Genomic DNA, 12,956 nt, shown 5'->3' with positions numbered 1-12,956 from the left:
GGATGAGGAGGGGGTGGGGCAAGGGCAAGAAAAATGCCATGGAACTTTTCCTACCATTTCAAAAGTGGCTTTTTCTTCATTGGGCATTTGATTGGTTGTTATAAAACTCTGACTGTTTTCCAGAGTCCCTATAAGGTTAATTCAACCATTTGGGTTTTTTTTGTTTGTTTGTTTGGCTGTTTTTTTATTACTCTAAGTTGAGGGAAAGAGAGAGTTTGGAATTTCCTAGTCCACCACCTTGCTGACATCACTCTCTCTATCTCTATACTTTTACATTGATTTTTAAAAAAATGATAGAAATGTGTTCACATATCTCTTAAGTAACTAAAAATTAGTGACATTATCCAAGATCTTAGTGGATAAATAATATTCTCTCCAAAGAACCAATGCCCCTTAGAAAAATGACTGATTCTAGATGTGAGATAGCCTCTTACATGTTTTTCTTGACTCACTTTACTAACAAGGATCTTCAATACAATACAGTTGAAGAGTAGCAGTGATCTTGTATTCACTGAATACAAGAATGGTTACTTTTATCCATTTCTTTATTAAGAATGCCTCTAATGTTTCCAATAAATGTTTGCTACATATGCTGTATCAAGTTGTAAAAGTTTAACCTGAGCCAGTCATTTGCTTATTTGCTCTCAGCTCTATTCCCACCCTTCTGTGCTCTTTGTTTTTCAGAAGGTTAGAAGTCTGCAAACTACATTTATCATTTCCATTGTCAGATGGCTTCTGATTAGATTTTATCACTGGGGGGTATTGGTTAAAGTTGGATGGAAGGAATAAATTATATTTTTTCCATAATCTTGGTTTCTGGTAATGTCTTCAGTAGTGGCAGTGATAGCAGAAGATGAGTACCACTTCAGGGTTCCTGGTGTAGCAGTGCAGTTCCAGCAAGCATGTCAGAAATCTTGCTAGTGTGGTACTGGTGGGATCAGGCTTTGATGGTGGCATCTGCAGTGGTGAGTTATTTTTGTCTCCCAGAGTCTCACAGTTTTGACAAGACTGTGAACTCTTAGAATCTTGAAAGCTGGCAGCACTGATTCCCAAGACAAATTTCAATAGGGACAAAGTTCCATAGCAACTTCCTGGAATTATTAATTGCTTGGTAACCTCAGCTTCCCTGTTTTACTCCTCCATCACTTTTGGAATCAATTCCCTATATTCAACTTGCTGAGTTTTCAGTATTTAACATGGTCTCAGTTTTTTAAAATTGGATATTGACTAAAACACATGCTATTTTTAGCCTTCTTGAAAACTTTTTAAATCAGTCATGGGTATTCAGTTTTATCAAATATATATTGTAGACTATGTCAAGATGATTATTTTTTTCCTCTCCTTTAATCTGTTTGAACAGCAAATTACAATAGATGGTTTCTTAAAGATAAATCATCCTGGCACTCTAAGGATAAAATCCTACTTGGTTGCATTTTGTTTTCTTTTAATGCATTGCTTTAAAATTGACTGAAGTTTAAGATTTTTAACATTTATATTTATAAGTGAGATTGGACTATATCAGGATGTGGCGGACTTTTTCTGTAAAGGTCCCAGTAGTGAATATTGGACTTTGTGGACCATACAGTCTCCTTTGCAACTACTCAACTCTGCTGCTGTAGTATGGAAGCAGCCATAATAAACACATAAAAGAATGCGTGTTGGCTGGTTTCAATAAAACTTTATTTATGGATGCTGAAATTTGAATTTCACATAATTTTAACATATCCGAAAATATTATTATTCTTTGAATTCTTTTCAACCATTTAAAAAATGTAAACTATTCTTAGTTCGTGGGTCAAATAAAAACAGATGGCAGACTGGATGTGGCCACATGCCATAGTTTGCTAACTCCTGGCCTATGTATTTCTTTGTGGGGGATCATCCTTATCTGGCTTTGGAATCAGTGTTATATTATAGTATTTAATGAATTTGGAAGCTTCCCACTGTTTTCTATGCCTTGGGACAGTTAAGATGACTGGGAATTATCCTTTCATTGTAGGTGATAGGACTAGTCCTTAAGACCGTCTAGGCTGGTACACTTTTGGCAATTAGACCACTGAATATCTTTCCATTTCTTTTCAGGTTAAAGAATTTCTTCTAATTATAAACTAACTTTCTCTCTCTCTTTCTTTCTCTCTTTCTTTCTTTCTTACTTTCTTTCTTTCCTTTCCTTTTCTTTTTTTTCCTTTCTTTTCTTTCTTTTGAGAAAGAGTCTTGCTCTGTTGCCCAGGCTGGAGTGCAGTGGCACCATCTCAGCTCACTGCAACCTCCACCTCCTGGGTTCAAGCAATTCTCGTGCCTCAGCCTTCCAAGTAGCTGGGACTACAGGTGTGTGCCACCACACCCGGCTTTTTTTTTTTTTTTTTTTTTTTGTATTTTTAGTAGAGACGGGGTTTCACCATGTTGACCAGGCTGGTCTTGAACTCCTGGCCTCAAGTAATCCACCCACCTCAGCCTCCCAATACAGGCGTGAGCCACTGTGCCAGTGCTTAATTATAAATTTTCAACTTAAAAGTTATTACATATACAAAGCCTTACACCACAGCAATCCATCGGTCCTTTCTGCCACCAGATGACATTAGCATGGACAATATAACCATTATTTGTGTTTTGGAAAGATCACTCTGGTTGTGGTGTAGAGAATGGATTGGACTGGGAGCAGGCACGACTGCAAGAGGTCAAGTGCTGTTGTCTGGGTAAGAGATGATGGTAACCTGGACTACTGTAGTTAGTGGTGAAAGAGAGGTAGATAGATTGTAGTGACATTCAGGAGTTGTGTTGGGGTTTTCAAGACCACCCCCAGATTCAGTCATTCAGTAGGAGGACTCACAAGACTCAGCATATAGCCATAGTCATGGCCGATTTATTACAGTGAATAAACACAAAGAAAATCAGCAAAGGCAAAAGGGCAAAGTCCAGAGGAAACCAGGTGCAAGCTTCTAGAGTCCTCTCATCGTGGAGTCAAACAGGATGTACGTAATTCCTTCAACAACATGTTGTGTCATGTTTGAAATGTAATCTACCAAAGAAGCTCGATGGGGCCTAGGCATTCAGGGTTTTTCTCTGCAGGCAGTAACGTAGGCACCTTCTACCTAGCATGCACCAAAATTCCAGAATCCAAGAAAGAAAGCAGATATTCAGCAAAAAACAAATTGTTGTGCCAACAGTTTAGGTACAGTGTAAGTACCTTATCAGGGAATTCTTATCAGGGAATGGTAGGAACCGTCCCAAAGTCCAAGTTCTCAGACACCAGCCACGGGCCAACCTTATAAGCATGCCCTTCAAAGGACAGCAGTTTTAGCCCTGCTGTGTTAACTCTTCTGTGTCTCATGCATAGCAGGTAAAATCAATATTTTCTAGTGCATTTCCAACCAAGGGTTTTATAGAATCTATGAAGGTAATATACTTCAGAAATAAACAGTATACCTGGCTTTGTCGTTGATACATATGCCAAAGGATTGTAACATGCCAGCTAACGCAGTTAAAGGCTGATAAACTATTGCATCTTCAATAATTAAAGTATTACAAATTGAGGACTACTTGCACTGGGTCAGGCACTGTGGATACAAATGGTGACAAAACCACGCATGATCTGTGTCCTGATGGAACTCACAGTCCAGTGACGGAAGAGAGGAATTAATAAAATAATCACAGAGAGAAATATTTAAAGACAAAATTGAAAACTGCTGTAAAGGCAAGAGGTGTTGTACTATGAGCGCAAAACACGGCCATCAGATATGGCCTGGAGGAACAGGGAAAACTTCCCCCAGGAAGGGACGCTTGAGCTTATCCCAGAAGAATGAATGGGCATTGTGTGAATGAGTGAAGCTGTGTATTGGAGGTAGTGAGGGTAAGGAGGTGGAGGTAATTTCAAGCTGAAAGTCCTATGGCTAATGTGTAGATGAAATGAAATGAAATGTGCCAAACCTCAGAAAGCACTGGAGAAACACTAGCGAAATTTATCTTCTCAAACGGTTGCTGTATCTGCCTACAGAGTTTCTACACAGGGACTCCGAAATTCTACATGGGTAGCAGTCAATTTCAACCCCACAAGAAAATGTAGGTGGGGAGCTGGAAGACCAGGCTTATCTGCAAACGCTGGCCCAGAACAGAGCAGCTGTGGCCTCTGATAAGCAGGGAATAGAGGAAGTGGTTTTGTCTCAGGCCTAAAAACCATTTGCTATCTCACAGCGCCTGTTAGTAAGTCACCTCCCCTTCAGTGTTTACCAAACATTCTGAGGCCCTGCACCTACAGTTCTGTGGAAACCACAACCTCATTCTCCTCAGTTAAAAGCCCAGTCTTTTTATCCCTTTCCTCCAAGTGGCACTATGGGTGACACAGAGAATTTCTACTCTCCAATTTGGGACTCGGACTCTGAATGTGGTTTCCAGGACTCTCTTCCCTCTTCTGATATGTGGGTGCCAATCCAAATTCAGTTCAACAAATACTTACTAAGCTCTGCTAGGCATTGGCTCCTGTGATAGGGCACTGTGAGTGAAAAATGAATAAGACAAAGCTTCTTCCCTGGAGGGAGATGACCCCCAAAACGTGATTTAAGTCCTCAATTTCCTCTCTCTAGGTTGACCAAGGCAGAACTCTCTTCTCCACCTTAACCAAGCACCTCTGCTGCCCTCCGGGTTTTTTCTGTTTCTGGCATTTGTCCTTCCTGTCTCTAGCTTCTCAGTCTCCTCTCAAGGTCCCAATCATCTCTCTACATCAGCTTTTATTTTTTTCTTTGTCTGTCTTATATCCTCAATCCCTTGGTCTCTTGTGTCCACTCAGGGCCTGGGTTTTCAGACGGCACAGGGCTTTTATCATGTGGACTGTCTCCTTTGCTGTTTCATCTGTTTACTTCATTTTTGTTGCTCTCAAAAACCAAAACAAAGTAAAACACAAAATAGATGCATTATAAAATAATATTTATTGTGTCCTGCTGAAATGGAGCTTGTAGTCTCATTTCTTAGGCACTTACAAGGTAAAATTTATGAACCATACTTTATTAATGGACATTTACAAATGCCTGAAATAAAAGGTGACTTGTAGAGGGGATAATATATCTTATTGCAAACATGACACCTAGCTTCTGGAATACGGTTAGTGGCATTTGCCACTAGTGAGCATAATTTCCATGTTCAAATGAATAATGAACTAATCAAAAAACTTTTTTTTGAGGAACTGAGGCACTCAGACACAAAACACAAAATTAGGCACTCAGACAAAAAGCAACTTATTAGCCAGTTGGAGAGAGAGCTAAGAAATACCATATCTATATAATTATCAGAGAATGTGATAAAAAGCTACTACTCTGTACTTGTGTGCCAAATGCTGTAAAAGTATAAATAGAGGGCTATATATTTCGCTTTGGACGGGAGGTTTTAGAAGGCCGCACAAGAGGGATATTCAGTCTGATGCTTGATGTAGACAGAAGGGAGAGAAGGGCATCCCAGACAACATGGGCAAAGGCATGGGAGGATTTGGTGGGTGTGTGGGCCCATGATAATTCTGTGTGGCTGGAGCCTAGGGAGCAGGCAGGAGACAGCCTGGAAGGTCTGATGGGTCAGATTGCTAAGGAGTGTGGTTCCCCAGGAAAAACATTTTAGTGTGGAAGTGAAGTGATAAGATCCTCATTTTAGAAAGATTGCTCTTTATGTAATAGCAACCCAGGTAACACGTGATAAAGCAATGATCTGAGGGAGTGATCATGTAGAGGGAAGGTGTGTTAGAGAATTAGGCCGATTAAGGGCACATGCCTGAGAGGAGCCATATAGAGAAGTTGGAATTGACAGGACCTATTCTCTGACTAGATGTAGAGGGGATCTGGGGTGACAGGGAGAATGAAGGAGCCAAGGATGAAAAAGTTTTCTGCCTTGGGTAGCTGCTGATTGGTGAAGCAGTGAAGAATAGCAGTTCTGCACCCAGCCCCTGGAGTTGAATCCTGGCTTTTCTATTTACTAGGATGAGCTACTGTGATTCAGCCTTAAAGACTTCACCTTTCTGTGACCCAGTTTCCTACTTTGTAAAAGAGAGCATGGTTGTATCTTCTTCAGAAGGCAGATGAGATTTAATGTTTCGTATGGACTTTAAATGAGTAAATGTAAAACAGGACAGGGAATAGTACATAGTAGGCACTGGATAAATGTTAATTATTTTGATTATGGTGGATCATTAGCATAGGAAAAACACAAGGAAAGCAAGTTGGGAGGTCAGAAACAGACCTGTGAGTTCGATTTTGGACACACTAAGCTTGAGGTGACTTCTGACATCTATGCAGAGATGACCCATAAACTATTGGAAATACAAGTTGTAAATGAAAGAGTTGAGATTATGAGCATTTAAAAATTCTCTGATGAATAATCTATGTAATTATTTGCCTACAATAAGAACTTATAAGAAAAATATTTCTCATTTGCAAAGATTTGGCCATTTTCCAGTCTCAGAATTGATCCATCCCAAACCCAGAGACTTGTACAGGGCTGTTGAGAACTCTCTGGGCAATCAGCCAGCAACAGTTAATAATTATCATCCATTCCTTTATGAATTCCCAAAGTCTGCAAGTCTCTAGAGAATGTATTAGTCATTACTTTCCTCCCTCAAGTCAGAATTCAGGACTTTTTTAATGGTCCTTTGTTGAAATGTATTAACACTTTCATATGTTTTGAAAAATTACTGGACCCCTCACACTTGGATGGGGGCTTATTTAAGTCTAAACATGCACAGTTGTTTTTTTTTAACCACTAAATTGTTCAGCACAATTCCCCAAATTCTTATCTCTTCTTTTGTTTCTGTTATTTTTGTGATTTTTAGTAGTGGAAATTTACAGTTTCTCTCATTTTATATTAACTCATCAGAATGTTTATGACCTGAAACCCCTGCCTGTCCAAAATGCATATAGAGAGCTCTATCCAACCTTCTTTAATTAAATGGGCATTTTCAGCAGGAAAGTTGAGTGGTTATCCAGATAGCAATGAAATTAATATATTAATATATTTACTTTGAGCTGCTTTTATACCTTAAAATATTAGTATATGCAAATATTCATTCAGTAGATATTTGTGGTCCACCTATTATGTGTCAAGCAAAGTGCCAGGTGTGTGTACACCTAAGGCCAAGTACCAGGTAGGGGGAATCCACAGGAGGTAAAAAGGGGCCACATGGCAGAGTACAAGTGCATGGCCCTTGGTGACAAGAAGTCTTGAGTTCAAATACTGTCTTCCCAGCTTTCCAGATTTGCCAAGGTATTCATATGTCAGCCTTAGTGTTAACTGGAAGAATTAATTTCTACTTTACAAGGCTGTCATGAGTATTGACAACAATGTATGAAGCATCTAGTTTAGCAGTTGGTATACAAAATAAGCCCTCAATGATTCTTACAGGCTCCCTATCTTCAAGGAGCTCTCCATTATTATTTATTATTATTATTATTATTTAGGTATATCCCCTGTTCTCTCAGTCTAACTGGGGAGGCAGATATAGCATCAGGTAAGTAGACTGTGGTATAATAACGGGGGGAACAAACATTGCTTATAACAAAATATATCTGAATAAGGAGGGATGAGAGTTAAAAGTTTGATATATAACATTAATTTTGCATAATACTAGCAGCATTTCTGTTGTAAGAAGCTTATTTCATGAATTTAGATTAGCATCTTCTGAAGATTTCAGGCCTAGAACAGCTTATAAAAAATTTCCCGAACTTTGCCATGCACAGGCACATTCCTGTATGAGCAACACCTCATTTAATCCCCATATCAACCTTAAAAGATAGGCACTATTATTATCCCCATTTTACAGATGGACAACCTGAGGTACAGCGAGGTTAAAGTAACTTGCCTAAGGTCACATGACTAAGAAACCAGGATGCAGACCCAGGCACTCTACTGTCAGAGCCCACATTTATGACCACTCATTATATTTCCTCTTATTGTCTTTGTTCTTCAAACTTTTTTTTTTTTTTTTTTTTTTGAGACGGAGTCTCACTCTCTCGCCCAGGCTGGAGTGCAGTGGCGTGATCTCGGCTCACTGCAACCTCCACCTCCCAGGTTCAAGTGATTCTGTTGCCTCAGCTTCCTGAGTAGCTGGGACTACAGGCACGTGCCACCATGCCCGGCTAATTTTTTTGTATTTTTAGTAGAGATGCGGTTTCACAACGTTGGCCAGGCTGGTCTCGAACTCCTTGTGATCCACCCACCTTGGCCTCCCAAAATTCTAGGATTACAGGCATGAGCCACTGCGCCTGGCCTTCAAGCTTCATTTTACAATCAGTAGAGGCTGTCACTAATTATTGAGAAAATTTATACAAATCAAGGGAAATTCAGAGAAAAGTCAAACAGAAGAAAAATAATGAGTCTGGAAGAAAATATAGCCCAGCCATTCCTTCTCTCCAGGCAGGACCTAAGAAGTGCTCTCTGTGGACACGGCCCAAACCAGACAGGCCCCTTCCTGCCTGTGCCCGATTTCCAAGCTGGCCCAACCAGGCTATTCCCTCATAGCCTGTGTAGTTTACAGTGTTCTACAGATTTTTTAAATCATATTTTAAACAAGCTTCACTTTCTTCTTCTAAGAATCATGAGCTGCAACATTCCTCATTTTCTCAGTTGAGTCCCTCAGTAAAGCCCAAGGTGTCCGCAGGCAGAAGGACTGTCCTGACCTACTAGAACTTTCCACCAGAGGGCTCTGTCTCTGAGACTTCCATTTTGATGCACATTTTTAAAAACTGGCACACTTTGGTCTGATACAAGATCCTGTTCCATGATGCTTTGATTTTATAGACCTCTTGGTCACAGTCTAGTTCATCTGGAAAGTTGTGGAGGGGAAAATAAGATCACATGCATTTTACAGAAGGAAAATCTAAGAACTAAGACCTAGAGAGAAGGGTGAACAGATAACGTGTTCATGAATCAGGAGATTCATAGCAGAGAAACTGAGAGGAGAGACAAGAGTAGGGTGTCCTGAGTCCAAAGGCCACCTTCAGAATTCCTGGGCTCTGGCTTCATCCCAGGTTTGCTCTTCTGGAAGACCTAACAGATCTAACCTGCTTCTGATTTTTATTTTTGACAATATGCATAGGGGCATTAGGACACTAGTAATTTTACTTGAGTGAGCATATTAGGAAGAGGAAGAGGGCAAGTTAGAGAATAAAGATGTTTGGGAATGAGTCTTCAACGCATCCACAGAGTGAGGAGTGGTTTTATTTTAGGATAAACGCAGCCTGTTCAGTGTCACTTTGGAATTCCTCCATCCTTTATGACCAAGCCTCTTTCCTCCTTCCTGCACGTCTCTTCTTGGGGTGCTGTCTTTCACCTCCTTACAACTGGTTAGGTGCTTCAGCTGACCTCTTAGTTGGTCTGCCTAACTCTGAAAGTCTTCTCCCTCCAAAGTGCCTTTACACTAGGAACAGCCTCTGATGTATGCATCCTGATATTATTTTATTTTTATTTTTTGAGACATGGTCTCACTCTGTTGCCCAGCCTGGAGTTCAGTGGCAGGATCTCAGCTCACTGCAACCTCCACCTCCCAGGTTCAAGCAATTCTCCCACCTCAGCCTCCCAAGTAGCTGGGATTACAGGTGTGCACCACCACGCCCAGCTAATTTTTTTGTATTTTAAGTACAGATGGGGTTTCGCCATGCTGGCCAGGCTCCTCTCAAATTCCTGACCTCAAGTGATCCGCCCACCTTGGCCTCCCAAAGTGCTGGGATTACGGGCGTGAGCCACCGTGCCCAGCTGCATCCTGATATTTAATGCTTGCCAGAATTTGATTGCACCATGCTTATTGGCTTCTATCTTTTTTTTTTTTTCCCGAGATGGAGTCTCACTCTGTCTCTCCCAGGCTGGAGTGCAGTGGTGTGATCTCAGCTCACTGCAACCTCCACTTCCTGGGTTCAAGCGATTCTCCTGTCTCAGCCTCCAGAGTAGCTGGGACTACAGATGTGTGCCACCACACCTGGCTAATTTTGTATTTTTAGTAGAGATGGGGTTTCACCATGTTGGCCAGACTAATCTCGAACTCCTGACCTCAGGTGATCAGCCTGCCTTGGCCTCCCAAAGTGTTGGGATTACAGGCGTGAGCCACCACCCCAGCCGGCTTCTGTTTATCTGTAATTCCCACATGTACAATGTAGTGAGGAAAACAAATAATTAGTTATGCTGTAAGGCTGAATGAAATGAGTTTTAGTGATAGAAGGACCAAAGAGGAAAAAACAGCAGTGTGAAAAGATCCCTGATTAATTTTGATTCCTGATACCAGGGAAAGCTTTACAGAAGAGGTACCTTTTGAGGTGGGCATTGAAGGACATGTAAATGGACATGGGGTGAGGGCACACATCTGGCTGGGACACTCTGCCACACATAGGCAAGGGACTGTGAGCATGCATGGTGCATCTGGAGAGGTGCTCTGAATACACCCCACTGATCCAGGCCCCTGCTCATTTTTCATGCTTCTCTCACTTGGAGGCCCTCTGTCTTCCTCATTCTCTATCCAAATTTCATCCATCCTTCAAGGCCCAGCTTCAGCCCTTCCCCCTCATAAGGTATTTTTCTGACTGTTCATGCTATTACTTGCAGCTGCAGTTCAGCGTTAACTGTAGTGTCTGTGCTGGAATTGTCTCCTGAGCTACACAAGAGCAGACATTATGCACATCTTCTACTTTGGGGCCTTGCAGCTCCTAACATAGTGCTAATGGTAGTTGGTGCTAGATGAGTCTATGGATTCATTTACTGGGACTGATGTCTTTATCTGCCTAATTGCAGCCCATTGCTGTCCAGCCTAGGACTATTCACTGGGATTTAGGAGTTAGCCGATTATATTTGCTAACACATAAGGGAAACACTTCCTTAAATGATCATATGAATGTCTTGCTCAGTTGTGAATGATTCTTCCTCATTGCGGAGAGTTAATGCCTGTGTAAGCTGGCTGGTGGTCTGTTTGTGGGGCATGCCAGGGTGGCAGCACTCTGCCTCAGCTTAAACTCTAGTTCTCTGAGTCTTTGGAACTGGGATGAACCCAGTTTCATCATCTGCACCATCATCTCCCAAGTTCCTCCTGGAGAATGACTCTGCTTCTTGCAAGGTCTTCTATTTTGATGGTTGGATTATACCCAGTTCCCCAGAAGTGTGAGAAATATAAGCTGGTCAGTTCCTTTTGGAGAGTGGGAATACTGGGCATGGCTGCTTCTTCTGCTGAGGCTGCTTGGAGTGATACAGAAGGAAATCTTGGCCAGAAAGAAAATCCTATAAGGCTTCTGAAGTAGCACTCCAAGAAAAGTGTCCCAGCAGTCTCTAGACCCTGCAGAAAGAACATTTTCCAACACTCCATTTGGAGAGTGTGTCTACATGGCTGAGAGCCACAACTCTGACAGAGACCCACACAGCACTGTCATCTGTGTTTGGACTTACTAAGCCTGTTGTGCCCTGCACAAAGATTCCCAGACAAAGCGATGAGTGTGCTTATATGCAGCCCACATTCTGCTCTCCAAGCCATGCACTCGGGGGAAGGGCTGCATCTGCCTCAAGTGAAGGGTACGTTTTCCTAATTTGCTCAAGATGCGTGGTGAAGGCCACGCACCAGGGATCTTCACACATACTGACTGTGAGCAGAGCATCTTGGCTGGTGTGCCATGGCCTATTACAGGTGTGCAAAATATTGATCCCCTTCTCCCACAGTTACTGGGCAGGGTTGTTACCTCCAGTCACAAGAGGCCTCTAGTCATATGCAGCTTCCAGAAGTGAGCAATCTTGATTGTTTATCCCAGTGTGCCATAAAAATATTATTTTCTACATGTGCTATGATGGGAAGAAGTTTGGGAAAACTATACTAGGTAATCTGCTTTGTCATTCATTCAGAAGGGAGTCATTTCAGGAAGGGTATGCATCCATTTGTCCATTTAGGCACAAGCTATGCCCAGCAGAAGGTTTCCTGCTTTGCTTACAGGCTGAGATGTGGCAGTTTGCAATCTCCCAGTAAGAGCTGGGCAGACAAGATCTGGATCCAGGGAACCTGCCAGTATTGGTGGTTGTAACTCAGTTTCCAGAGGGAGAATTCAGCCCAGCAGCCTAGATCACAATTTCATAGCTTGAAGTCCCAGGAGGTTTACTGTCCTGTGTGCTGGCTTTCCCCATCTGTGCAGGAGAGAAGCGTGAGAAAATGTTAACTGAGAGGTGCTGCTGGGGAACTCCAGTCCTGCAAGTTCCCAGAGGAGTTAAGCAAATGGCACGGGGGGATGCCTTAGATTTGCCTCATGCTGGGGAAATCTGGGGTAGCAGGGCCTTGTTCTTTGCTGAGTCCCTCATGTCTGCTCCAGCTACCCCCCATTTGGGAGGCCCTGAGCAATTAACTTCTTAGCCCAGAAAAGAGCAATGGGAGGGAATGGGGGCGGGGGCATATTTGGAATGGATTTTGATTATAGGCTTGAGGCAACATTCAGGTTCAAGCTACCTGCATTCCTTGTTCCTAGTTGACCCCTAGTTTTTTTGTATCCCAATAACTCCACTTTCACCTATACATAGTGGGGACTCACTGCCAGCATCTCCTGTGCTCTAGGCATTTAGAGGGCTGCAAACAATCTTCCCATTGGTTTGAAGAGTCTTAGGTTTTCAATTAAATACTGACCCAATAATTGTTATCTAACTTGTCTTTAAGGATTTATCCTGAGATGTCACAATCCAGGATTCCACGATTAATCCCTCGAATTTTATCTCCTTCTAAGTTAAGTTACTCTTGTTCCTCCAACTCTCCTTGAGATCCCGGCACAAATATGCTGGGCACCCTGACCCTCACTTCTTGCCTGTCCTCCTTTTCTTCTGCTCTTCTTTCCTCATTCCTCCCCTTCTTTTTCTTTCCCTCCTTCCCTCTCCTGATCACTAAGAAAGTAAATGTCCCTCTATCTGGTTGTCCAGTCCATTTGGCTTATCTTTTCAAGCAAACTGCCCTGTGCTTCAAGTCCTCCTTAAAAGGAAGT

General features: G+C 42.1%; 1 protein-coding gene across 5 annotated transcripts in view; it reads right to left on the bottom strand.

Moving 5' to 3' along the window:
- Positions 1 to 4,903: 4,903 nt before the first annotated feature.
- The window catches only part of CD84 (CD84 molecule), a 38,543-nt gene continuing 30,490 nt past the window's right edge, over positions 4,904 to 12,956 (bottom strand). For 3 of the 5 annotated variants that reach the window (XM_063811978.1, XM_001172059.6, XM_063811983.1), the window contains one exon: positions 4,904 to 12,117. In XM_063811978.1, the coding sequence (XP_063668048.1) occupies positions 12,052 to 12,117 (66 nt within the window). In that variant the 3' untranslated portion in view covers positions 4,904 to 12,051. The remainder of the gene's footprint in view (positions 12,118 to 12,956) is intronic. The other 2 variants (XR_010157476.1, XR_010157477.1) reach the window with 1 other exon arrangement.

Source organism: Pan troglodytes, chromosome 1 (assembly GCF_028858775.2).
Source record: "Pan troglodytes isolate AG18354 chromosome 1, NHGRI_mPanTro3-v2.0_pri, whole genome shotgun sequence".
Classification (NCBI taxonomy): domain Eukaryota; kingdom Metazoa; phylum Chordata; class Mammalia; order Primates; family Hominidae; genus Pan; species Pan troglodytes.
The sequence above is the reverse complement of the archived record's forward strand: the minus strand, read 5'-3'. Positions and strand labels throughout refer to the sequence as shown.